Source organism: Doryrhamphus excisus, chromosome 15, assembly GCF_030265055.1.
Source record: "Doryrhamphus excisus isolate RoL2022-K1 chromosome 15, RoL_Dexc_1.0, whole genome shotgun sequence".
NCBI classification, from domain to species: domain Eukaryota; kingdom Metazoa; phylum Chordata; class Actinopteri; order Syngnathiformes; family Syngnathidae; genus Doryrhamphus; species Doryrhamphus excisus.
In genome coordinates, this window is record NC_080480.1 from 12,756,250 (window position 1) to 12,771,764 (window position 15,515).

Here is a 15,515-nt window from a genome sequence, read left to right on the forward strand (position 1 = left end):
GTAACGGCGTTGAGATGATTCCCTTGTTAGGTACTAATAATCACCCAGGAGGATTTTAAGGACTTTAAGGAAATAGGATGATTTTGTCATGTTCGCACTTGTTAGAACTAGGGCTGGGACGACGTCACAAAAATCGAAAAAAAATATGTCGACACAAGAACTGCATGTCGATGCGCCTTCACTCAGAATGATTCATTCATTCATTCATTTTCTACCGTTTTTTCCTCACGAGGTTCGCGGGGGGTGCTGGAGCCTATCCCAGCTGTCTTTGGGCGAGAGGCGGGGTACACCCTGGACTGGTGGCCAGCCAATCACAGAGCACATATAGACAAACAACCATTCACACTCACATTCATACCTATGGACAATTTGGAGTCGCCAATTAACCTAGCATGTTTTTGGAATGTGGGAGGAAACCGGAGTACCCGGAGAAAACCCACGCATGCACGGGGAGAACATGCAAACTCCACACAGAGATGGCAGAGGGTGGAATTGAACCCTGGTCTCCTAGCTGTGAGGTCTGCGCGCTAACCACTAGACCGCCGTGCCGCCCCACTCAGAATTAGTGGTGGGCAAAACCGTTCATTTCAGTGAACAGGATCATTTCGCTTCATTCAGTAAAAAGATCCGTTCATTTCGGTCAACTGGTCATTAGTCTGTGATCTCCCCCTGTGTCAGTCGTGTTGAGTCAGTCCGTTCACTCATGTTCACGTTTGTTCCGACACAACATCTCACCAACTAGTGCTGTGTCGGTCATGAACAAAACGGCCGGCGGACTGAACGGGTATTTAATGAGCGGTTCATTCGTTCGAAAAAAGAACTAATTCTTTTGACCCGTTCGTTTTCAGAGACGAATCAGGGACTTAATTAGGGATTAATCGATGCATCGAAAAACTATTTTCTAGATTAATCAATTACAGAAATAATCGTTTAACCCAGCCCTAGTTAGAACTAGATCTATGGTGCCTTCAAGGACCACTGAACAAAGTTGAAAACCTCAGCGCTTTATCAGTAAAGCGTAAAAATGGTGAGCTTTGTAACGTCTACATTGTTGATAGAGTTGTTCTTCATGGTGCCAATGAGCTTTCAAGTTAAACGGACTGTCATTTTACTGTTGATTGTATGTCATTTCCCAGTTATGACTCGGAATGTTATGTTGTACTAAAACAAACCACATCCATTCAGGTGAAACACATGCAGAAGCGTGCTCTCGTATAAGATGCCGCTTTTCATTTACGCACAATTTCCTGTCTCGACGGGAGACGCGTAGAGAAAGGGAAATAAATGGTGATGTTGATGGCCGTGGTATCGTGTATGAACGTCTTGCCTGCACCTGTCTGTGGGCCGCCGCGTGGCGAGCCTGGCTGCCGCTGTAGTAGCGGTTGTTGGCGCGCAGGCCCGAGTTCTTCATGGAACCGTGGGAGCTGGTGGTGGACGTGCGGCTGCAGCAGTATGAGTGGCGCAGGCATTTGCTGTACTCTTTATGGACCTGCAACACACCAGGCAAAATATTAATAACTTGGACTTACTCTTAAGGCCTTCCTGTTGTTAGTCTCTTATTCACTTGCATGGGAAAATCTCCAAATTTTTGACTGGTATCACATTCATCTTGTGCCAAAACACCATTTTACTTGTTTCAAGTGTTTTGCAAGTAAAATTCTCTTCTGTTGGCGGAATATTTTGCGTATTTTAAGACAGATCTTGTTAAATTCATACACTTTGTCATGCACTGGCACCCCAAATCTTTGACTTTAAGTACCTTTCATTAAATTATTTGAAAAAGTGACTGAAAACTTGTACCTACGATCTTGTTTTTGGTCACTATGTGACTACATATGTGTGTAAAGGGAACCTATTATACTCATTTCTGGTTTTGGACTCCTACGGAGCAGATACACACTATAACCCTTTCTAGATCTTCCAGATTCTGCACCTCTTTGCGTCGCGATGCAATGGCGATGCAATGGCGATGCAATGGCGATGCAATGGCGATGCAATGGCGATGCATTTTCCTGCTTACGACTCAAACGGTCTGTTTAATTTATTCACACCCACTTCGCTGTGGGCATGCCGAGGACTTCCGAATACATACTGGTAATGGTTTTATTTCATTTGACATGCATCAGATTACAATTGAATGCATCACATAATCACTTCACAGTTCCACATGTCCAAAAGGAGGAGGAAGAAGCAAAGCTTATTAAATCCTACCCCTCCATCTGGTACTTTTACAATCAGTGACTGTTAAATTTGTTCACTTCCTGCTTTCCTAATATAGTTTTTTTTTAATTTTATTTTTACTACTTTTTTATTTTTATTTATTTTTATTTGTACTCCGGTTTCCTCCCACATTCTAAAAACATACTATGTTAATTGGTAATGGTATTGGTTTTATTTAATTTGAACATGCATCAGATTACAATTGAATGCATCACATAATCAGTTCACAGTTACACATGTCCAAAAGGAGTAGGAAGAAGCAAAGCTTATTAAATCCTATCCCTCCATCTGGTACTTTTACAATCAGTGACTGTTACATTTGTTCACTTCCTGCTTTCCTAATATAGTTTAAGTTTTTTGTTTTTTTAATTTAATTTAAGTTATAATTAGTTTTAAATTTTTATAATTTTCTTATTTTAATTTAATTTTTTATTTTTGTCATGTACCAAAATACGAGGTGATATGACCATCCAATGACATAATGGGTACCATAGTAAGTGTCAATATAGTGATATGTATAGCACATCATGACTGGTTCAAGACTCTTCATCCTTGATTACCGTGCAGGTAATCTGCAGCCCATATAAGGAAGTAAAACACCTGAGACCTTGATTTCAGATATCGCAATAAAAAAAGTCAGTATATGATCGTTATATGGGTGGATATCACACTGTGGTGTCAAGGACTTAGCTTTCTAATTTTTTTGTAACTGGATGTGATTGTATGTTAACGAGGGGGCGTATTCTGCGTCCTGCTTAACCTTCCTGTTGAGCCGGCTCAATTAAGCAGCCGACCACGCCCTGCGGCCATCTTCTTTTGTTACAAAATGAGAAAATGAAACACCATAAAGTCATGAATCAAGCAAAAAGTGGCACCGTTCAACCCCCCCCCCCCCCCCACCCCACAGCATCCTTTGGCTCAAGGTAAAACCAGCACACATATAATCATTACAACATCGTTAAAGTCTTGTTCTTGGTGTGGTACCTTCTTCTGCAGAGCACAGTGGAAGATGAATATGAACATGCCCTGAAAGGCGTTGAAGGTGGTGAAGAGGTACGCCATAATGAGAGAGTTCTCGTTGATAAACATGAGACCAAACGCCCACGTCAGCCCCAGGAGGAACAAGAGGGTGATGGCCCCCAAGACCCACGACCTGAAAAAAGAACACCATAACATATGAATAATGCAGCTATACTGGAACCTGTATTTTTATTTATATCTAATTTGTGTTTGGGTTTTGCCGTTTTTACTGTTGAGCATGGAGAACAACTTCTTGCTTGACAATGAGTGAGATGGCTGAGATCATCGAGGGGTCAGTCAAGGTTTTTTTGGTGGTTAACTTATTTTTTCACTGCTAAAAATGCTTAATATGGTGGTGAGAGATTATTTTTATTATTTTCAATGAGCGAAATGAGTGCTTTTATTTTAATTATGTGATTTAAGATGTATAATATACAGTATATTACACATTTTTATCAAGGTGGACCATCATGCACTATATTTTGTTCATAACGGACATATCTATACATCATATTATATTATTATGACACTCAAAATATATATTTTTTTAATTTACAAACTTTCAATGGCTGGATAAAATCCAAATTAAAAAAATAGTGAATACAGTAAATCGTGGTTAAATGGTTAATAAGTGAAAAAAATGTATTTAAATTTTTATTTTATTTTTTATTATTATTTAGTTATTTTTTTATTTATTTGTAAATTCAAAATTTTCACAATTAGAGCATAGAAAACCTGTTTAGGACCTTCTAAATACATGATTTTACATTATTAAACCTCTAGAGACCTGAAACAGCACCCCTATAGTCACCTTAACACTAATATATAATAATATAATATATATTTATGATATAGTAGATATAATCAAACAAAATTAGCCATTTAAGACATAAATGAAACTTGAAATGTGTTCCGGATGTGTAGACAGGAAGTGACATCAGGGGTTCAGAGATGAGTTTTAGCCCATGTCAGTCGCCCATGTTATGATTATTGGGCCTGTTGTGAGACAATTCTAACCTGCAATAAAAGCCTGTTGTTCCGGCAATCAAGTCTGGTGCTTGTGTGTTTTATCTGCTAACTATAAATTCAAGTGTACTTGCATGTCCCAATTTTAAGTGCTTAAGTGCTTCAGCATGCATGCCAGGTTGCCTTGTGGCAGCATTTACATTTTTGTTATTGAGTGCATTGCATTGCTTATCAAGTAGTGGGGCGGGTCCCACTGAGGGGGTGGGGGGGCGTGAGAGACAGGGAGGAATTTCAATATTAGTGCAAACCTGCCAATATGTATGAATTTGTTGTACTCCCCATGCAATTTGACTCTTGAATACACTTGTATGCTTCACTGCTCTCCATTTTGTTGCATTTCACTGGTTTCAGTTTGGAGTTCAGTCTGTACGGTACAGATAAATAAATAAATAGCAGTTTCTCAACAGTATTTCTATTCGGGGGGGTGCAAAAACAGAAAATAATTGAGAACCACTGGTGCATTGCAAGCACCTAAATGGCCTTAACATTGAAATAATTCAGGACTTAAACTCTTAATTTACTGGAATATATCTGACAAAACATTTTTCTGTAATAATTCATAGTGAGAAGTGTTGGATCCATGTCAGTGTAAATATAAATCATCGATATCACCCATCTGTGATGTCATCAGTGGTTGAATTCTACGTTTACATGCAGAAAACATTAATAAATGCATAGAAATTGACAATGAAAGGGATAAATAACAAGATCAATGCTATTGTCCCGTTTTGTCATGGGTTAGTTCTTCATTTTTAAAAAGAATATTTTATATTTCTCACCATCTTTCGCTCCGGTTTGGGGGTTATTGAGGTAAGAAACACTATTGAATTCAAGAAGTAACTCATGGCAAAACAGGAATGGTATTGATCTCGCTGCCACATTGTGTCTTTGGGAACAAATCACGTCTTCAATGAAGATAAAATGAACCTTAAATGTTCCTGTATGCCTTTCATTCATCATTTGTATACATTCCCAATTGTTTTCTGCATGTAAAATTACACTATAATTAACTATAACTGGAACGGATTAATTGGAAATTGATTCAGTTAGACCCCGCCTCTCGCCCGAAGACAGCTGGGATAGGCTCCAGCACCCCCCGCTACCCTCGTGAATGAATGAATGAATGATTCAGTTAGCATTTGTTCTGGTTAGAGTTAGACCTCATGGAACAAATGGATGAGTGAGGTTCCACTGTAGTGAGCAAACTTTCAGCACATTTCAACATTGCGGCCTGAGTACAAATTTCCTTTTAAAAATACAATTAAGCAAGAAAATGAATGAATGAATGATTCAGTTAGCATTTGTTCTGGTTGGAGTTGGACCTCATGGAACAAATGGATGAGTGAGGTTCCACTGTAGTGAGCAAACTTTCAGCACATTTCAACATTGCGGCCTGAGTACAAATTTCCTTTTAAAAATACAATTAAGCAAGAAAATGAATGAATGAATGATTCAGTTAGCATTTGTTCTGGTTGGAGTTGGACCTCATGGAACAAATGGATGAGTGAGGTTCCACTGTAGTGAGCTAACTTTCAGCACATTTCCACATTGCGGCCCGAGTGCAAATTTCCTTTTAAAAATACAATTAAGCAAGAAAATGAATGAATGAATGATTCAGTTAGCATTTGTTCTGGTTAGAGTTAGACCTCATGGAACAAATGGATGAATGAGGTTCCACTGTAGTGAGCTAACTTTCAGCACATTTCCACATTGCGGCCCGAGTGCAAATTTCCTTTTAAAAATACAATTAAGCAAGAAAATGAATGAATGAATGATTCAGTTAGCATTTGTTCTGGTTAGAGTTGGACCTCGTGGAACGAATGGATGAGTAAGGTTCCACTGTAGTGAGCTAACTTTCAGCAGGGGTGTCCACATTGCGGGCTGAGGACAAATTTCATTTAAAAAATACAATTAAGCAAGAAAACTAGACTAAAGTCATCCGAAAGACCAAAAGTAAAAGTTTAAATGTCAAAGATGAGATTTTTTTCAGTTTGGGGGAGTAAAAAGAGGTTCTACTTTATGACTTGTTAGGAAAAAAAAAAGAATTGAAAAAATGAAAAACTTGAGCTGAAAAGTCCATCTCACTTGATGTTATCCAGACGGCTGGAGTCAGGCTTGAGCGCCGATGAGTTTCGAATCATCTTGTGTAACGTGATCATCAGGAGAACGAGGTTGAGCTGCAGACAAGACGGAGGGAGAAGAATCGAATGAATGTGCAGCCGGGCGTGCTGTGACGACGCCCGCCTTTTTGCACTCTTGATAACCTCAAAAGAAAGCGTTTGTGTGCAATATTGAAAAGGAGGGAGCCATCACGCTGGCAGACGGTGTAAAGTTAATACCATAATAACAAATGAAACGGGTCCAATGAAGCTCCAGATGAAGTAGTTATCCACTCGTAGCCAGCATCTGGAGGAGAGGAGAGGAGTATTAGACCAGGGAAAGGCATGCCCACGCTATTTATCTGTCTCGGTGGATTATTATATGAAGGCTAATCATCAAGCTTTAGCTCCAAGTGTCGGACCACAAGGAGGTGCAAGAGTTCCACTCCATACTACATTCCCTTGCTTCGAGAAGAGCCTACTACTACTCAATTTGGCACGTACGCTTTCTTGGTCCCGTAGCTCCTGTAGTCTATCGCCGCCGAGATGCCCACCACCAGAGCCGGGAAGCAGTAGCCGCACAGGTAGTAGTACTTTTTACGGGAGTACTCGCTCTCAAACACCTCCACCAGCATGAGATAGAGCTGGACGCCCTCCAGACACATCCAGGAGAAGGCAGCCAAGAAGAAGAAATGCAGAAGTCCAGCGAAAATGGGACAGGCGATCTGAAGCAGGAAGGAGGAAGATGGAAAAGTGTGAAAAACAGAAGAGAAAGTAACTACTCTATCTGATGTGGTATCTTCCCAAGGGACAATACTTAGAGTAGTCAGTGTACCGCTGGTATAGCAGTGTAGATGTACTACTCACTAAAAAGGTTGACCCATATCCATTATTACCAGGGAGTACCGAGATGACTGTGTCAAGACAGGATGATGGACTCGGGCTGCATGAGTGCTGCTGGTTCATGGACTGTGACATTCATCATTCATTCATTTTCTACCGCTTATCCTCATGAGAGTCACAGGGGGTGCTGGAGCCTATCCCAGCTGTCTTCAGGCGAGAGGCGGGGTACACCCTGGACTGGTCGCCAGCCAATCACAGGGCACATATAGACAAACAACCATTCACACTCACATTCATACCTAAGGACAAATGAAACCTACACAACATTGTCTTCCTGTTCAATGCAAAATAAGAATCAAAATAAAAGCATGGCAAATTAGCATAGCTAATATCATTCATTCATTTTCAACTGCTTATCCTCACAAGGATCGAGGGGGTGCTGGAGCCTATCCCAGCTGTCTTCGGGCAAGAGGCGGGGTACACCCTGGACTGGTTGCCAGCCAATCACAGGGCACATATAGACAAACAACCATTCACACTCACATTCATACCTAAGGACAAATGAAACCTACACAGCATTGACTTCCTGTTCAATGCAAAATAAGAATCAAAATAAAAGCATGGCAAATTAGCATAGCTAATATCATTCATTCATTCATTTTCAACTGCTTATCCTCACAAGGGTCGCGGGGGTGCTGGAGCCTATCCCAGCTGTCTTCAGGCAAGAGGCGGGGTACACCCTGGACTGGGCGCCAGCCAATCACAGGGCACATATAGACAAACAGCCATTCACACTAGCAACCTAGCATGTTTTTGGAATGTGGGAGGAAACTGGAGTGGAGTGGAGCTAGCATGGAAACCCATGCTAGCTAACCCTAGCTAACCACTCGGCCGCACAGCAGACATATTGAGCCCAAATACAACTCTAGGATGGCACATCTGAAGATTAAGGTGATGGAGTGGGAATTGAACCCAATTGAGCAGACGGATGAAAGGAAGGAAAGAAGGAAGGATGAGGAGTGAAAGGTGTTGAACATCCACCAGTGATGTCATTACGGATGAGTGAAAGAGGATTCCAACTCTGGTCAATTTATGTTCCACTCGATGAACTACGGTTCCGTCAGTGTCAGCAGCACTCATGGACGCTACCGCCATTGTGATCGATTGTCTTGCGACTGACTTTACGTTTTACTTTAGGGACAGTGGTTAACTTGAATGCTAAAAATGCATAATACGGTGGTGAGAGATTATTTTTATAATTTTTAATGAGAGAAATTAGTGCTTTTATTTTTATTATTATCAACTATAATAATTATAATATAATAATATAATTATTATTAATTAATGTTAATTATTATTTTATTTTTGTTATTATTTATTACTTTCATTATTGTTATTATTAATAATAATACAATTATTATTATTATTATTAATATAATAATAATTATTATTAATAATATAATTACTATTAATTAATCTTATTAATTATTATTTTATTTTTATTATTATTTATTACTTCCATTATTATTTTTATTATTATTATTATTAATATAATAATTATTAATCTTATTATTTTATTTTATTATTATTTATTACTTTCATTATTATTATAATTAATCATAATATAATTATTATTAATTAATCGTATTATTATTTTATTTTTATTATTATTTATTACTTTCATTATTATTATTATTATTATTATTTATTTTTATTATGATTTTAATTGGCAGCTATGTAGAAAATAATAGCTGTGGGTTCACTCGTTTCCAGTCAATGGTAAATCTATACTGCTGTACAGTACTTACAGTACGGTACTCCCTCGTTTATCACTGTTCATTGGTTCCAGGTAATGTAACGTAAGGTAATGTCTCATCAATGTTTTGACCGCGATACAACATATCGCTTATATCACTTTCGATATTACAAACAGTGGCAAGCTCGAATTGACTCACATGGTAGTCCGTCTTGTCGATGCCAATCAGGAAGAGGAGCTCGGCGATGAAGAGGTTGACGTACAGGTTCTTGTGGATGGTGTTGCGGTCGGTCTGCAGGCCGCGCAGGAAGCAGAACGTGGAGATGCAGATGGCAAGGCACACCAATGAGATGACGATGCCCACCCAGGTGATCACAAACAGGATCAGCTCGTGCATGTGGCCCTGGAACTGAGATAAGGTTGATTGTGGGGGGGGGGGGGGGGGGGGGGGGGGGGGGGGGGAGAAAAAGAACAAATGAGACAAATTGAAGAGGCAACAACATCAGACAAAAATGCGAGGGCGACGGAGGGATGAGCGATGAGAAACGAGGGGTATGGGGGTGAAACAATATGCGGATAGACAGACAGAACAAAGAGTGAAACATTGCTTTATTTAATATTTGTAAATATATGCAAAGAGCTAAAGTGTGAAGACAAGAGACAAGATGTCCTGAGTGAAAGGGAAAAAAAAAGACATTGAAATTCATGTGAATGTCAGCCTGAAATAGCGGGACAGGAATTTGTAAGCCTCTCTGAATGTCAGCATGAAAGACGGAGAGAGAGAAATATTTCAAAACAAAGAGCTTGTCAAGCCTGGAGAGCATTAATGTGCGCCCATCTGCATTAATTACTCCGCTCCCGCTGCCGGACTGCCTGTCCATTAATGGCGGGCCACTGGCAGACATTTCCTTCATCACTGATCAGGAAAATTAACAATCAATTACCCATTCATTGCTAATATTCTTATATTCATTATCATGGCAGAAAAATAGGAAAAAGGGCACGTCTCAAATATTAAGTTAGAATGCAACGAATAGCTGAGGTTCCGAGCTAACTGTCAGCTGTCTTCGACCGAGAGGCGGAGTACACCCTGGACTGGTGGCCAGCCAATCACAGGGCACATATAGACAAACAACCATTCACACTCACATTCATACCTATGGACAATTTGGAGTCGCCAATTAACCTAGCATGTTGGGAATGTGGGAGGAAACCGGAGTACCCGGAGAAAAACCACGCATGCACGGGGAGAACATGCAAACTCCACACAGAGATGGCCAAAGGTGGAATTGAACTCAGATCTCCTATTTGTGAAACCTGTGTGCTAACCACTTGCACACCATGCAGCCACTAAAAGGTTTTATTTCCTTTTATTTACAAATTTGGGTAATAAGAGTTTAAAATTCAATATAGGGGTGTTATTTCATGTCTAGAGGGCTCTAATAATGCTTAAATATTCATTCATTTTCTACCGCTTATCCACACGAGGGTCGGGGTACACCCTGGACTGGTCGCCATGCAGCCAATCACAGGGCACATATAGACCAACAACCATTCACACTCACATTCATACCTATGGACAATTTGGAGTCGCCAATTAACCTAGCATGTTTTTGGAATGTGGGAGGAAACCGGAGTACCCGAAGAAAACCCACGATGGCCGAGTGTAAAATTGAACTTGGGTCTCCAAGCTGTGAGGCCGACGTGCTAACCCACTCGTTCGCCATGCAGCCCTTTTTGTTATCAAACAATAATAAAGTCCATAAAATAGATTTTAAATATTTGCCTATTAGTACATCCTGAGATGGGTCAATAATTGGCAGAATCATTGATTTTCATGCATTTTTTTTCCACATAAAAACACACACATGCTAGGTTAATTGGTGACTCCAAATTGTCCATAGGTATGAATGTGACAACCATTAGGGAGAACATGCAAACTCCACACAGAGATGGCCGAGGGTGGGATCGAACTTGGGTCTCCTGGCTGTGTGGCCTGCGCGTTAAACATTCGTCCTAAGTTGAAAATAATTTAGGAAAAAAAACAGGGTTGGGCAAGGTTGTCTTTATAGTTCCCTGACAATTTTTTTTTCATCAAGCGTTGAAATTTCACACTTTTTTCGGCTGTCCTTGAACCCAAAAGTGAAACCCAGTTTGCCGCAGCTTAATAAATCCACCACATAGACAAAATGATGTGTTCTTTAACCTGAACACACACAACTTTAAACCAACTTCATCCCAAATGAGTCCACACTGTGGTCAAGTGGTTAGCAGGCAGGCCACACAGCTAGGAGACCCGAGTTCAATTCCACCCTCGGCCATCTCTGTGTGGAGTTTGCATGTTCTCCCCGTGCATGCGTGGGTTTTCTCCGGGTACTCCGGTTTCCTCCCACATTCCAAAAACACGCTAGGTTAATTGGCGACTCCAAATTGTCCATAGGTATGAATGTGAGTGTGAATGGTTGTTTGTCTATATGTGCCCTGTGATTGGCTGGCGACCAGTCCAGGGAGTACCGAAGACCCCTGCGAGCCTTGTGACGGTAAGCGGTAGAAAATGAATGAGTCCACACTGTCAGGGATGCAGGGTATGCTGGAGTCTATCCCAGCTGACTTCAGGCAAGAGGCAGGGTACACCCTGGAGTGGTCGCCAGCCAATCACAGGGCACATATAGTCAAACAACCATTCACACTCACATTCATACCTATGGACAATTTGGAGTCGCCAATTAACCTAGCATGTTTTTGGAATGTGGGAGGAAACCGGAGTACCCGGAGAAAACCCACGGGAGGAACATGCAAACTCCACACAGAGATGGCCAAGGGTGGAATTGAACTCAGGTCTCCTATTTGTGAAACCTGTGTGCTAACCACTTGCACACCGTGCAGCCCCTAAAAGGTCTTATTTCCTTTTATTTACAAATTTGGGTAATAAAAGTTTAAAATTCAATATAGGGGTGTTATTTCATGTCTAGAGGGCTCTAATAATGCTTAAATATTCATTCATTTTCTACCGCTTATCCACACGAGGGTCGCCGGGGTGCTGGAGCCTATCCAAGCTGTCTTCGGGCGAGAGGTGGGGTACACCCTGGACTGGTCGGCAGCCAATCACAGGGCACATATAGACAAACAACCATTCACACTCACATTCATACCTATGGACAATTAAGCTAACACTTATTTCACTGTTTTAATGCAATCTACCAGTTGTCTTATATTTAGAGCCGTCTTATGTTTGTTATGATAATTGACCTACACTATGTATGAAACGCCACATGAATGAACGCCGACTGGTCCACTTACATCGTTGTCGTGGTGAGTCATGAGCACGGCGAAGTTGGTGAGGTGGCTGCAGGAGCAGGTGGTGTGTGTCCCGTTGGTGTCCAGCAGCCTGCAGCCCTGCGTGGACCACTGGCCCGTCATGGTGCGTTCAGAGTAGTTCCAGAAGGAGCAGTTTGGGCTGTAGTAGTTCTCCAACTGGAAAGCAGGGAGGAACGTCGACATGACATGGATGTGTTTTGGTGTAAAACTGAGCTTTATATAGTTAATCTAAATCTTATTTAACACGAGAGTGATTCAGTTATTGACTTACGGGTGATGATTTCATGAGTTTTCATATTAATATTCTCATAAAAGAGAAATTCAAGGCTTATGAGGAGTGTTTTCTTTCATTCCTGAACCTTATTTCCCTCTCAGCATAAAACATCTCCGTAACACCATAGAAATATGGAGTTTTCTCATGTTTAATTTAATACTACCAATTATTAATAGGGACAATTATTAACCCATTCAATAGCAAAGAGGCATTTACACATTTTTAAACACCCGCAGAAGCGCACACGTGAGAATTATAACTAGTTCATGGTGTTATAGGTGCAAATAAATTGTAATTTTGATATAAAACTTTTGTATAGTTTATACTGTGGTATGGTGTCCAAGTTCTGCTTGAAATATTATGCTGGTATCTTGAAGTGTATATGAATGTTCAAAATGATGTAATTTTGATTGTTTTTGTTTAATTTCGTTTTTAACTTTCTGTGCTGATTTCATTGAATGCAACAGCAGCTGTGTGACATTTAAAGATATTGTCTCATACGTGACAATACTGCCAAAATATGACAACATTGTGTTGTCGTGTTGTCGTTCTGTGTATCTACTTTAACGTGGACATGTGGAGCAAGGCCTCGCACCACCTGGAGATGTCTGAGCGTGAAGACCACCGGCTCAGTGAGGAACACGCGGCTGGATTCTTTGTTAATGGAGGCTGAGATCACGTGGGAATTGACGGCCAGGCGCTTCCGACCGTGGCCGGACTGCAAGTCCATCTTGACGGTGGCGTTCTCGGTGGACAGGAAGGACCCGAGGTGCTTGTACAGGATGAAGACCACCTTCACTTGCCCTGTGAGCGGCAGAAAGACATTTAAAAAGGGGAGGGGGGGTAACCAACAAACGGGGATGTAATATGGTAATGGCGGGAAGAATGACAGATTTGGAGGGTGGGGAGTGACGGGGCGAGACAAAGAGAGGGAGTCAGTGAAGGTTAGAATGATGGTAAGGAGCGTTTCATTTGGATGGGCGGCGGAGAGCCAGATTTAATGTGGAGGGCAATGGAACATTCATCCCTCAAGCATTCGCACATCTCTTATTATTCCATATGAATATTTCATGTGCGTTTGTTTCAATCATTCTAATCTCGTTCCCGCCGCAGAGCCGCGCCGAGACAGAAAACAGAGATTGGAAGAGAGGGGGGGGGGGGGGGGGATGGCACCCAAGAGGAGGAGATTGTGATCTACATGCCTGCCCGGCTATTCTATTAAGACTGCTGTTAAGAAACCATCAAGGAAGGGAGTTAAAAAAAAAAAAAAAAAAAAGAAATTGTCTCAGCGCTTTTGTTAATCTGATTAGACAACTATTACCACGCACTAACTTTGCATATTGCTTTCTGCCTGCATAAAAATGCAAATGGACCCCGGAATAGAAGTAGTTGGAGGGTGCTGACCGTTACGACTGTACTGTTTGATGGTGGACGCCGACAGATGGATGGTGCTGTCGTTGCCGTAGTTGAGCGGGAAGGACAAGTCCTGCAGGTCCATTTCCGTGTTCAGGACGTGGACCTCCAGATCTGCAGGCAGGAATAAAGCACACAACATCATTATTATTATTATTACTCATAAGATATAATACATTTGTTATTATTCCTTCCACCTTCCAGTTCTTTTGTTTTGCACCACAAAGCTCATTTTTTGGGTTTGTTCCAGCACTAAGTTACACCACAAAAGGCAAATCAGGCCAGTTGTCCTTGTATTTTCATGGATAATTTAATGTTATGGTGCACTCCCATAAATTATTAGTACTGTACAAAAGAACAAAAAAACACCCAACAAAATAATACACAGGCGAGCATAGCGATACCGAGGACAACAACACTTTTGTTCTTTCTTTTGTTAACTTTTTGCCCCTGTTCATGTTTTTTCTGATGCTAGCGCATCAAAGAAAAGGAAAGCCATCACCGTGGAAGTTAATATAGACATGGTAAAATGCTCAGAATACTATGAAATCCTATTTAATCTATTTGTTACTGCATTCCACATGTCCTTCACGTTTTTTGCATACAGTGTGACTGACTGACGTGGATATTAATTTAGGTGTAGTTAGTTTTAGTTCCGACTTAGACAAAAACTAAACAAGGAATTAAAACACTTATACAATATATACAATACTTGTAAGGTTGTAAAATTATATATAATAATGATTAAAAAATGTATGAAAAATGTTGCACACATAAAACATTTTTAAAAAGCATAATATTATGAGAACTATCGTAAAATAATTGGAAAACAATACCGGGAAAAAAGTCATCTTTTTCAAAATTATAAATACTGTTTTTCAAATGATTGAACGAAATTATTATTTTATAATTAATTTTTAAATTAATTTTATAGTTATATATTATATATATTATATTATGATAATATATATGATATATATAGAATACTTACTAGAATACTTACTATGATATACTAATATATTAATACTATTTGATTGTATTGTTATTTTTATAATTTTGTTACATGAAATAACGTTTGAGAGAAGAATGTTGCACACATAATTTTTTTTTAAAAGCATAAGAAAAGCATGAGCACTATTGTGAAATAATTATACAATACCAGGAAAAAGTAGTCTTTTTCCAAATGATAAAGACTTTTTTTTTAATGATTGAGGGAAATGATTGTATTATAAATAAATTATATATATTTAAAAAATTATATATATTATTATAATTATATATATATAATTATACATTATATTATATATATAATTTTATTATTATTATAATATATATAATATATATCGGATACTAAAGGTTGTAAAATTACTAGAAAAAAATAGTCACCTCCCAAAAAATAATGAAAAATGTCAGCTTTTATGAAAATAAAGTAGTATTTTATTACAATGATATTAATACTATTTGATTGTATTGTTATTTTTATAATTTTATTACATAAAATAACATTTGAGAGAAGAGTGTTGCTCACATAAATTTTTTTAAAAAG

General features: G+C 39.5%; 1 protein-coding gene across 4 annotated transcripts in view; it reads right to left on the minus strand.

Annotated features, from left to right (window-relative positions):
- The window catches only part of adgrl1a (adhesion G protein-coupled receptor L1a), a 286,520-nt gene that overhangs the window by 9,960 nt on the left and 261,045 nt on the right, over positions 1-15,515 (minus strand). For 3 of the 4 annotated variants that reach the window (XM_058050252.1, XM_058050253.1, XM_058050256.1), the window contains 9 exons: positions 13,961-14,083; positions 13,152-13,360; positions 12,265-12,438; positions 9,164-9,373; positions 6,870-7,090; positions 6,606-6,672; positions 6,352-6,443; positions 3,205-3,373; positions 1,334-1,489 (listed from right to left, as the gene is read on the minus strand). In XM_058050252.1, coding sequence (XP_057906235.1) covers positions 1,334-1,489; positions 3,205-3,373; positions 6,352-6,443; positions 6,606-6,672; positions 6,870-7,090; positions 9,164-9,373; positions 12,265-12,438; positions 13,152-13,360; positions 13,961-14,083 — 1,421 coding nt within the window. The remainder of the gene's footprint in view (positions 1-1,333; positions 1,490-3,204; positions 3,374-6,351; positions 6,444-6,605; positions 6,673-6,869; positions 7,091-9,163; positions 9,374-12,264; positions 12,439-13,151; positions 13,361-13,960; positions 14,084-15,515) is intronic. The other variant, XM_058050254.1, reaches the window with a different exon arrangement.